The sequence below is a fragment of the Palaemon carinicauda genome, chromosome 7 (assembly GCF_036898095.1).
Source record: "Palaemon carinicauda isolate YSFRI2023 chromosome 7, ASM3689809v2, whole genome shotgun sequence".
Lineage (NCBI taxonomy): Eukaryota > Metazoa > Arthropoda > Malacostraca > Decapoda > Palaemonidae > Palaemon > Palaemon carinicauda.
The window spans coordinates 157,315,790-157,328,289 of NC_090731.1; the positions used below are offsets into that span (position 1 = coordinate 157,315,790).

Consider the following 12,500-nt stretch of genomic DNA (forward strand, 5'->3'; position numbering starts at 1 on the left):
TCGTTAAGCGAATACTGGAATTTCACAGAAGTTACAATCTGAAACTTTCTGTTCCCATTCTACGATTTTAGATTAATTCCTACTCCCTATATCCTTTTGTTTTTAGTAATAACTAGTATCTTTATTAACAACTAAGATAATAACCACAACACCATGAACCTAGCAAGAGTCGTCCTCTTCATTCTTGTTTTTCCCGAATACAAACCTTGCGTCGGATCCCCAGCCACCCAAGCCGAAACATTCGTAACAAAAAACCTCTACAAGACTCTTAATGAAATCCTATCAGGTCCTTTAAAAGGAAGGAGAGTGACCATTGTCGTGGACGAAGATCAAGAGATTTGGTGTGAACAGTGTATCCGAGCCGGTGTCCCTCGTACGCCTGCCTGTGGCTATTCCCAAGGGCCGAGGAAGGTTTGACAATAGCACAGGCAGCTTTGAGGGGCTTGTCCCTTTCCCTTTGGAGTCTGGTAAGCACTTTTGTTTGATATGTAAGTTTTTCACTTTTCAAAATTTAGAAAACCGAAGAATATCGGAGATCAAAACATTATCCCCTGTCTGAAATACTAATCGAAGGAGAGAGAGAGAGAGAGTCAAAGTCAAAGTCAAAGTCAAAAACCTTTATTCCATTATAAAAATGGTTATTCTGTTACATAACAATATAAATTATTTACATAAAATTCACAATAACTGGATTGTAAAACTCTAGGATATATATACATTCAAGTAAAATTTAAAAAATATTGCTTAGTTTCTTTTTGAATAAATCAGAACTAACAAGAGAGAGAGAGAGAGAGAGAGAGAGGAGAGAGAGAGGAGAGAGAGAGAGAGAGAGAGAGAGAGAGATTTGGGTTACTAAAAAAAAAAAGAAAAAAAAATACATGGAATTCATTAGGGGATCACAAGAACTTTAGATTTGTTTTATGAACTCACGCATCGATGATAAAATTTGACAGGTGTTATTTTTTTTTTGAGTAAAAATTGGTAAATGAAGTCATCGATCTTGCCTGAGGGTACACTCAGGCACACTATTCTATCTTATTCCCCTTCCATTTATTTTGTTAAGATTTTTATAGTTTATATAGGAAATATTTATTTCAATGTTGTTACTGATCATAAAATATTTCCTTTTTACCAATTTCCTTTCCTCACTCGGCTATTTTCACTGTTAGAGCCCCTGGGCTTATAGTATCCTGCTTTTCCAACTAGAGTTGTAGATGAGCAAGTAACAATGATAATAATGATAACGATAAAGAGCAAAAATATCTTAACACACGATGTTTACATAATGCCTTTCATTAAGCGGAAGCAATTTCTCTCTCTCTCTCTCTCTCTCTCTCTCTCTCTCTCTCTCTCTCTCTCTCTCTCTCTCTCTCTCTCTCTCTCAAAGAGATTCATTTCCTTGCAGGTGTCGTGGTGATTATCCATCCACCTAACCGTGTGTGGTGGCTTTCATATTACCCTCCCGTGGAATGGTCACTCTCAGCCATATTACTAATAACACCCAACTCCTGCAGCCCTTCAGACACGCTACGCACGCCCTTAGCCAGGACATCCCCTTCAGTAGCCCTTATCTGCTCTCACATCCCCCAAAGGTCAACAGTTTCCTCCGAGTCCTCCCTTCACGTCTGGACCTGGAGCCCCTTCACTTCAGGTCGGAAAATGACGAACCTAGGGCCCTGGTCTTCCAAGGTCTTCGGGTCATGGGACGACCTGTTTATTGACAGGTTCAGTGACATGACGCAGAAGAGGATCTCTGTTCTATGCCAGACGAAGGACAGTCCTTTGATCTACACCGACGGTGCAGGAGTGCTGAAGGGCTTGAATTTCAATATCATGGAGGCTCTATCAAGATGGCTGCAGTTCGAGATAAAGTACACATTGGAAGGTATGCGTTTGATATTGGAGTATTCTTTATTATTATTTGCTTTCATGGTGCTATGCTAAAGTAGAGACGAACATATATCCTATACACACATTTATATACTGTAAACATACATACATACATACATACATACATATATATGTATATATACATATATATATACATATATATATATATGTATTTATATATATTTATATATATTTGTATATATATACATATATATATATAAATATATATATATATATATATATATATATATATATATATATATATATATATATATATATGTGTATATATATTTATATATATACATACATATATATATATATATATATATATATATATATATATATATATATATTTAGTCAGCTTAGGTACACACATTTCAGAAGATTCTGTGTATTCCAAAGGTTTGACGGTCATAAAACTAATTTTAGGGCTATAATAAAAATGTATATTCAGATAAAGTAAGCGTTTAAACTTCATAATATACACACATGTATATATATATATATATATATATATATATATATATATACATACATATATATTTATATATATATATATATATATATATATATATGTGTGTGTGTGTGTGTGTGTGTGTGTGTAAGTATGCTATGAATGTTTCACTTAATCATTAACAGTATCGTCTCTAACGTTGGGCACTTTAAATCCAGACTCCATTTTCTCTAACCTCATATTAAGATATTAAGAAGGGACAGTTTTCTAATAACTCGTCCAAACTGAGTAAAAAAAAAACAATCGAAATTTGTTTTGAAATACCATAGAAAAAATAAGAACATTACCACCAGTCCGTAATGTTTGCGAACATAAATTACGTTTGCAGTTAACAGAAATTATTAGATAAAAAGCGGAAAAATAAGCTAATAATTATATTCTTTTTGTTTTTTTTATTTATTTCTCAATTCGAGCAGACGACTTGTTTGAAAGTAAAAAAAGAAAAAAAAAAAAAAGGGTAAATGCCTGGCAATATTTATTCCAGGATTTTTACTGTTTCAAAAACGGATATGTTGACATGAAGGAGGGATATTACGGTCACCAGCCCATAAAAGATAATAAACAAGGCAATTATGATCCTGTAGTTTACTCAAATACAGCTGAGAACATTCTATTTTCATAGAGAATTTCCGATTAAAATTGTTTTTTTTTTTTTTAATAGTAAGAGAACGTATTGTTCTTCCATATTTCCTTTTTTTCTTTTACAGATCACAAAGTTAAAGTTATTACTAATTAGTTATGTATTCCTTTGAACTAAAGGCCCAGCCACACCACCCGAACGTTGCTGGAGCGTTCCTTGAACGGTAGGGAGGTGGACCAAACCCCTCGAAAATTTAATTTAACGTTTTTACGTTCGGTCTTTATTAGGCTGCTGAACGTAGCAAATCCTCGCATATTTTCTGAGTTTTCTTACACCTCTATTATGGAAGTTGCTAATTTATGCAATAAGGGTATTGGTATACAGGATGTAGAAAAGCGTAGCGGAGTGGATATTACAGTCACCAAGCTGTAAAAGATAATAACAAAGTAGGGTAAAAATTACGGTCGCTGTATCTTATTTAAAACTACGTTTTTTTTAACAGTTTATAAAAAAAAGCGACTGAAACTTTTCAAGGAACGCTCCAGCAACGTTCGGGCGGTGTGACCGGGCCTTAAGGTAGTTCTTTCATCTCTTACAGCGTTCAAACTTACTTCGAATGTTTTTATGTTGAACAGGCTGTCATAATTCTCTCTTCGTAGTTTATACATGTAAGATCTAATTCAACGTTGTTAAACATCCTGGAATATTTCATATTGATTATTCATTACTTCTCAAGTGGTTTATTCAATTCTTATTTCCTTTCCTCATTGGGGCCATTTTTCCGTTTTTAAGTCCTTGGCTTTATAGCATCATACCTTTCAAACTAGGGCTGTGACTTGGATAATAATAATAATAATAATAATATTAATAATGATAATAATAATAATAATAATAATAATAATAATAATAATAATTACTTTTCGAATTTTACTGCCTGCCAGTTGATTAAGTTTCGACGCAAAAGATAAAAAAAAAAAAACATTATCGAATTTCCTCCCTTTTTATATCATACCTTTATCGATCTCTATCTTCTTATCTGAACAGGAAATGTGAGATGGACCACGATGACCGACTTAGTGCAAAAAGGAGAAATGACTTGATGATTAACTACGCCGCATTGACACCTGAGAGGAACAAGGACTTCGATCTCACGGTTCCATATTATCATGAAGGGTAATATCTTTAAGTTTAATTTAAGGGTAGTGTACGCGTCCAGGCAAAAAAAAGGCTAAATATTTAGATAGTTATGTACAGAAAACGCACAAGAAGATTCAACCCTTTTCCTAGCTGCAATACGGAAGTTGTGGTTTCCAGGGTATGACTACTTTCTCTCCCCCTACCCGAAGGTCGGGGAGCGATTGAATAGCTATACGTCTGGTAGTGCCGCTCAGCGTGACCGGAGAGAAATATGTGTGTATATATATATACATATATATATATATATATATGTATATATATATATATATATATATATATATATATATATATATATATATATAAATTTATATATATATATATATATATATTTATATTTATATGTGTGTATATATACATATGTATATATATATATATATATATATATATATATATATATATATATATATATATATATATATATATATATATATATATATATATATATACGAGTATATATATATATACCCAGACGCTAGCTGTTTATTATATTGGGGAGATGTATTTTCATTTGATGAATTTGGTTTGATGAAACTTATTAAAAACGTCTCTATTGAAATCAAGTAAATTTCTGGAGTCTTTGTCTTGTTCATCGCAAGCAAAAGATTTTGTGTTCGGAATCGCAAACTTATAGAGATATTAATGAGGATTTCAGAAAACAATGTTTAAAACCAATATACAAAATTCCCATACGAAGATCGAACAATTAATATTTTACGCTATTTTCCAATTTCTATAATTGAAAGTCCTTTTCGTGACCGAGAAATATTAGAAATACTGAATGCGAAATATGTAAACAAATACAGATTATTTGTTCATAAAATCCCCTTATTCTTTAATAATGAGATACTGATGATATTTCACAGAACATTGCGATTAACAGACAGTCTGAACCCACAGAATAAAACTAATGATAAATCACTGAATGATATTACTCCATTTATATTACCAAAATATTTTAAAGAAAAAAGTTTTTATATAACTTTTTATATCACTGGAAGAATCTAGTTAGCTAATAAAAGAATCTCTAACAAAATATAGAATTTGGAATTTATCTTCGTAATATTATTTTATATTATAATATAATTGAATAAAACCAGCAAAATATGAATAACTGAGCCATAAATTAAGAATAAAACTTCAGTATTTTGCAGCAATATAAAAAAACCCTCGCAAGAAAAACAAAAGGTTATTTGATAAATTAAATGCTGTAAAAATATAAGATAATTTTCCCTTAGAGCGATAGTGTCTTACCACTAGGTCACTCTAAATCATACATACACTCTGATACATCATAGTCTTTGGAATGCATATTATTTTATTAACATTATACGTAATTCCTTTAGCCTTCTGAAGTATTTACCTTCAAATAAAAACATTATTCTTCAAACATAACGGTCAAAACTCAAAAATATTCTTAAGATATGTATCACTGAAAAGAAACAAGTAAAAGAATATTCTAGATTCTTCATCTAAATCGTTTTATGTATGAAATAGCAATTTTAATGTTTTAATTGTTATTAAGATATTAAATTTTAATTGTTCATTACTTCTCCTTCAGTTTGTTTATTTCCTAGTTTCATTTCTTCACTTGGTTATTTTTCCCTGTTGGAGTCTTTGGGCTTATAGCATCCGGCTTTTACCAGGGATATAGCTAAGCTAGTTATAATGATTATATGTATATATATATATATATATATATATATATATATATATATATATATATATATATATATATAGGTATGTGTGTGTATGTAAATATGTCTATTTGAATAAATACACACACACAAACACACACAAACACACACATATATATACAGTATATATATACAGTATATATATATATATATATATATATATATATGCATATATATATATGTGTATATATATATATATATATATATATATATATATATATATATATATATATATATATATATATATATAAAATCAATCCAAATTATTTACCCTTGCATCAACTACAAAAGACAGCGTTATAATAATTTCACATCTCATTTGTGCAGGTTTGGGATAATACTTGAAGTTCCACCGCCTCTCCCTAGATGGCAGAACATCCTGTATCCCTTTTCGTGGCTTGTTTGGGTGGCTGTTTCCGTATCCGTCATCGCTTCGGGAATCACTCTCCATCTCTTGTATCATAAGATCCAAAATTCATTCTTTAACAATATGATCACCGTCCTTGAGGTAAGAGTTCGTTGTACACTTACTCCTGTTACCAGTTGTGGCGAAAAGTAAAATGGAAATTATTTTTCAGTTTAATGTATCTGATATTTATTTTTTCCTTTTCAGAGAGTAGTTTAACAACATATTTATACTACATTATTGTCCAGTGTCCAAAATAGGCATGCATAGACTCTAACACATAAACATGTAAACACAAACTCACACATATCCATTTATCACCTAAATATATATATATATATATATATATATATATATATATATATATATATATATATATAAATATATATATATATATATATATATATATATATATATGTGTGTATGTATATATTTACATATACACATATATACATATATATTTATATGTACACTATATATATACATATATATGTATATATATATATATATATATATATATATATATATATATATATATATATATATATACATATATATACATATATATATATTTATATTTATATATTTATGCATATATATACATATATTCATATATATACAGAGAGAGAGAGAGAGAGAGAGAGAGAGAGAGAGAGAGAGAGAGAGAGAGAGAGAGAGAGAGAGAGAGAGAGAGAGAATTGCTCTTTATTATATAAGAGAGATTATTATCATTATTATTATTATTATTATTATTATTATTATTATTATTATTATCATTATCATTATCATTATTATTACTATTATTATTTTCAGAGCATCGTCTCCCGCCCCATGGTAAATGTTCCTCCTCAGTGGCGGGTTCGAAATTTCCTCTTGACCTGGTGGCTTGCGTCGTGGCTCGTCAACAGGTCTTATAGGTGTAATCTCATTGCTGTCCTTACAGTCCCTGCATTTCCCAGTAAGATACAGACGGCAGAGGAACTTGTTCGAAGTAGATACAGGTAAATAGTGACGGAAGATATCGACATGCATCATCACCATTTTCTTTATCATCACCTTAATACATACATATACCAAGGCACTTCCCTGAAATTTGGGGGGTTCCCGATATCAAACAAATGAAACAAAAAAGGGACCTTTCCTCTCTACGCTCCTCCCATCCTGACGAGGGACTCAACCGAGTTCGCCTGATACTGCTAGGGTGCCACAGCCCACCCTTCCCCCGTTATCCACCACAGATGAAGCTTCATAACGCTTAATCCCCTACTTAATACCTGTATTTAAACATACTATAACGTTTAAAACGCTCCCAAAAGACCAAAACTACTTCCAGATGTTTGCTCAGACAGCATCTATGGCATTCAAAAGTTTCGAAAAGACTAAAATTACTGCCACATTGTGAATTGTTTAATAGGGCCAATGCGTTCTGCTTTCGTTATTCATAGGCTACTTTTTTAGATTCTGTACAGTTGGACACAGGAATTCTGGGTACTTCTTTTTCTTAGGAAGTGGGCCCACTGCCACACCCTTATTACGTGGGTATGTGTGTGTGTGTTTGTGTGTGTGTCTGTGTGTGGGTGTGTAAGTATGTAAGTGTGCATATCTACATTTTAACCATAAACTTTTTCCTAACTGAAGGATGTGGCGTTATAAGAATTCAGCCTTTTGGTATCTCAGCAAGTCCAAAATGATGCAGTTGTTAGCCTCGATGACTTTTATTTAAACATGCAAATGCTGGTATAAATTTCCTGCAGTAGTTTGGGATTCGAACCCAGTTCCAGTACTGGACTACTTGGACACGACACCCACTTTGTACCAGTTAAGCACATCTTCACATTTCGTATCCAATCAATTCTTCTTACACCACATTTTATGTAAATGTTTCATATCATCAGTTGCAGCCTTCCATGCGTGTACATCCACACTTCACTTCAAAAAAGGAGAGTTAGTTCAACAATCCCTTCTACAGCTACTATTATGGCTTTTCTAGATAAACAAAGTATCTTAGTAATCTCCTGACACACCCTGCTACCTATTTTGCTTTTTATGTTATGAGACTCACCTGTTTCCTGATCTTACCATTTCATGTTTTATTTACTCCAAAATATTCATATGAATCAGCCAATTCCATTCTTCCTCCATCCATCCTAACAGCCATTACTCCTCCATCCTCATGATAATGTAACTATAGTTTGTGTGCATTAAAATGGACATAGTCTAAAGGCCCCTACACACGATCATTTTTTTCGTCAATTAATTGATATCAATTTATTGACGTCAATGAATTGATGGAGAAATTGACCGTGTGTAGGCGACATTGATATCAATTTAATTGGAACAATTTCATTGAATCAATTCATTGAGAGATCAAAGATCCTTTGATGTTTATTGATGGGTCTTCAATAAGATTGATCCTCTTCTTTCGCTTTGGAGTGTCCAGAGCAAGCACTATTCCTAGAGCCACAGATGCTTTCATCTCGAAGTTATGAATCAAACTGAAAATTGAAGTAAAATCATAGACCGTGTGTAGGCACAGTGATTTCCTCAATTTCATTGTCGTCAATAAATTGATATCAATTAATTGACGAAAAAATTTATCGTGTGTAGGAGCCTTAACATTTATTTCTTTAACAAAAAAGCAAAAGTTAAGCTACAAGAGAGATTACGATTCTGAAAAATAAATGTTTTAGCTAAAGTCTAGGTAAAGTATACTACCCTTACAGATTATGCATGTTGGACTACGGTGAATTCGTCCCAGATGCGATGGCTACTTCAACCCACCCTACTCTAGCAGCCCTAGGGAAGAAGCTAGACATGGCGCCAATCACAGACCACTTAGATCAAATAGGACAGGAAACGTGTGTCGAACGTGTTTTGGCGGGTTCCCATGCCCATACGGAAAAATACTCATACGTAAAACTTCTTTACAGTAGACTCGGGCACTCTCCATCTGTCTACAGTTTGAAAGAACAGCTTTACCCTGGTAATCTGGCCTTTCTCGTGCACAAAAACTCTCCCTGGAAATACAAATTTGATCAGGGAATGCAGTGGCTGATGGAGACTGGCCTCATGCTGAGGTGGTATCAGAAGTCAATGGAAGAGTTCATTACTGCAGTGAAAGAGGTAAATGTATAGAGGAGACATTATTGGTTGCGTTTTACTGCGGTGGTATCGGAAGTCAATGGAAGAGTTCATTACTCCAGTGAAAGAGGTAAATGGCTAGAGGAGACATTATTAGTTGCGTTTTACTGAGGTGGTATCGGAAGTCAATGGAAGAGTTCATTACTCCAGTGAAAGAGGTAAATGGCTAGAGGAGACATTATTGGTTGCGTTTTACTGAGGTGGTATCGGAAGTCAATGGAAGAGTTCATTACTCCAGTGAAAGAGGTAAATGGCTAGAGGAGACATTATTGGTTGCGTTTTACTGAGGTGGTATCGGAAGTCAATGGAAGAGTTCATTACTCCAGTGAAAGAGGTAAATGGCTAGAGGAGACATTATTGGTTGCGTTTTACTGAGGTGGTATCGGAAGTCAATGGAAGAGTTCATTACTGCAGTGAAAGAGGTAAATGGCTAGAGGAGACATTATTGGTTGCGTTTTACTGAGGTGGTATCGGAAGTCAATGGAAGAGTTCATTACTCCAGTGAAAGAGGTAAATGGATAGAGGAGACATTATTAGTTGCGTTTTACTGAGGTGGTATCGGAAGTCAATGGAAGAGTTCATTACTCCAGTGAAAGAGGTAAATGGCTAGAGGAGACATTATTGGTTGCGTTTTACTGAGGTGGTATCGGAAGTCAATGGAAGAGTTCATTACTGCAGTGAAAGAGGTAAATGTATAGAGGAGACATTATTGGTTGCGTTTTACTGAGGTGGTATCGGAAGTCAATGGAAGAGTTCATTACTGCAGTGAAAGAGGTAAATGGCTAGAGGAGACATTATTAGTTGCGTTTTACTGAGGTGGTATCGGAAGTCAATGGAAGAGTTCATTACTGCAGTGAAAAAGGTAAATGGCTAGAGGAGACATTATTAGTTGCGTTTTACTGAGGTGGTATCGGAAGTCAATGGAAGAGTTCATTACTGCAGTGAAAGAGGTAAATGGCTAGAGGAGACATTATTAGTTGCGTTTTACTGAGGTGGTATCGGAAGTCAATGGAAGAGTTCATTACTGCAGTGAAAGAGGTAAATGGCTAGAGGAGACATTATTAGTTGCGTTTTACTGAGGTGGTATCGGAAGTCAATGGAAGAGTTCATTACTGCAGTGAAAGAGGTAAATGGCTAGAGGAGACATTATTAGTTGCGTTTTACTGAGGTGGTATCGGAAGTCAATGGAAGAGTTCATTACTCCAGTGAAAGAGGTAAATGGCTAGAGGAGACATTATTGGTTGCGTTTTACTGAGGTGGTATCGGAAGTCAATGGAAGAGTTCATTACTGCAGTGAAAAAGGTAAATGTATAGAGGAGACATTATTGGTTGCGTTTTACTGAGGTGGTATCAGAAGTCAATGGAAGAGTTCATTACTGCAGTGAAAGAGGTAAATGTATAGAGGTGACATTATTGGTTGCGTTTTACTGAGGTGGTATCAGAAGTCAATGGAAGAGTTCATTACTCCAGTGAAAGGGGTAAATGTATAGAGGAGACATTATTGGTTGCGTTTTACTGAGGTGGTATCGGAAGTCAATGGAAGAGTTCATTACTCTAGTGAAAGAGTTAAATGGAAAGAGGTGACGTTGTTAGTTGCGTTTTATTGCAATGAGAAAGTTAATGTTAATGCCCTTCACTAGCTCAGGAAAGGGGAGAATGGAATATGCTTACAGTGCATCATTCGAAGAAGTAAGAGAGTCATTTCTAAAGAGTTGAAAAGTGATAATGAACATTTAAAACAAAATTGAGTAAAGAATTGATATTAAACAAAACAATGAACAGTAGGTGGTGAAGAAAGCCTTACATACATCTATCACATGTAATTATTCTTATAGGCAGAAAATTTGAGGTAAAGGGAATTAAACAGTCTTATGCAAATCTATTGCTATTCTAATTTGTTTTATATGTAGAGCATAGGCAGTAAGTGAAAAAATAGCCTTATTTACATATCCTGCTACAGTAGGTGAAACAATAATAGTCTTATTTACATATCCTGCTGCAGTAGGTGAAAAAAAAAAATAGCCTTATTTACATATCCTGCTGCAGTAGGTGAAACAATAATAGTCTTATTTACATATCCTGCTGCAGTAGGTGAAACAAAAATAGCCTTATTTACATATCCTGCTGCAGTAGGTGAAACAATAATAGTCTTATTTACATATCCTGCTGCAGTAGGTGAAACAAAAATAGCCTTATTTACATATCCTGCTGCAGTAGGTGAAACAATAATAGTCTTATTTACATATCCTGCTGCAGTAGGTGAAAAAAAATAGCCTTATTTACATATCCTGCTGCAGTAGGTGAAACAATAATAGTCTTATTTACATATCCTGCTGCAGTAGGTGAAACAAAAATAGCCTTATTTACATATCCTGCTGCAGTAGGTGAAAAAAAAATAGCCTTATTTACATATCCTGCTGCAGTAGGTGAAACAAAAATAACCTTATTTACTGTAAAAATCATTATTAAAGACAGCATTGATAGTTGATAGAAAAAAAAATATCATTGTATATATTTATTGCTCTTGTATTATTTTTATAAGCAGAGAATTAAAAGTAGAGAGAAAAAATATTTTACTTCTAACTATTTAGAATAGTGGATGTATAACATATCATTAACATTAATCCAAGTTAATCTACAACCCTAATTGGAAAAGTAGGACGCGACAAGCCAAAGGACTCCAATAGGGAAAATAGCCCAGTGAGGAAATGAAATAAGGAAATGAATTCACTATATATGAGATGTAATGAATGGCCTTATTTACATCTATTGATGCTACCATTATTCCCATTCCATCTCAATTTAACCTCGGATAAATTAATCACAGTTCCGTTTTGTATAAATTCCTTGCATTGTTTGTCAATTAGTTTTTTTTTACCACAATGTAGCGGTAAATAATTTCGTATTCAGATTTTTTATAATAGTAAGTTTAATAATAATAATAATAATAATTTAGTAACAAGAATGATTTTAAAATCAATAATAATAATAATAATAATAATAATAATAATAATAATAATAATAATAATAATAATCTTAAAACCAATAATAATTTTAATTATTCTAATAATTTTGAAA

At 33.1% G+C, this 12,500-nt stretch overlaps 2 protein-coding genes across 2 annotated transcripts in view; both read left to right on the forward strand.

The window, feature by feature from the left end:
- Window positions 1-12,500, forward strand: part of LOC137643696 (C-type lectin domain family 6 member A-like) — a 120,226-nt gene that overhangs the window by 62,188 nt on the left and 45,538 nt on the right. The gene's annotated exons all lie outside the window — the stretch shown is intronic.
- LOC137643757 (ionotropic receptor 21a-like) overlaps window positions 4,084-12,500 on the forward strand; it is an 8,794-nt gene continuing 377 nt past the window's right edge. The window contains exons 1-4 of the mRNA XM_068376447.1: window positions 4,084-4,157; window positions 6,203-6,383; window positions 7,095-7,282; window positions 9,005-9,404. Of these exons, the coding sequence (XP_068232548.1) occupies window positions 4,084-4,157; window positions 6,203-6,383; window positions 7,095-7,282; window positions 9,005-9,404 (843 nt within the window). The remainder of the gene's footprint in view (window positions 4,158-6,202; window positions 6,384-7,094; window positions 7,283-9,004; window positions 9,405-12,500) is intronic.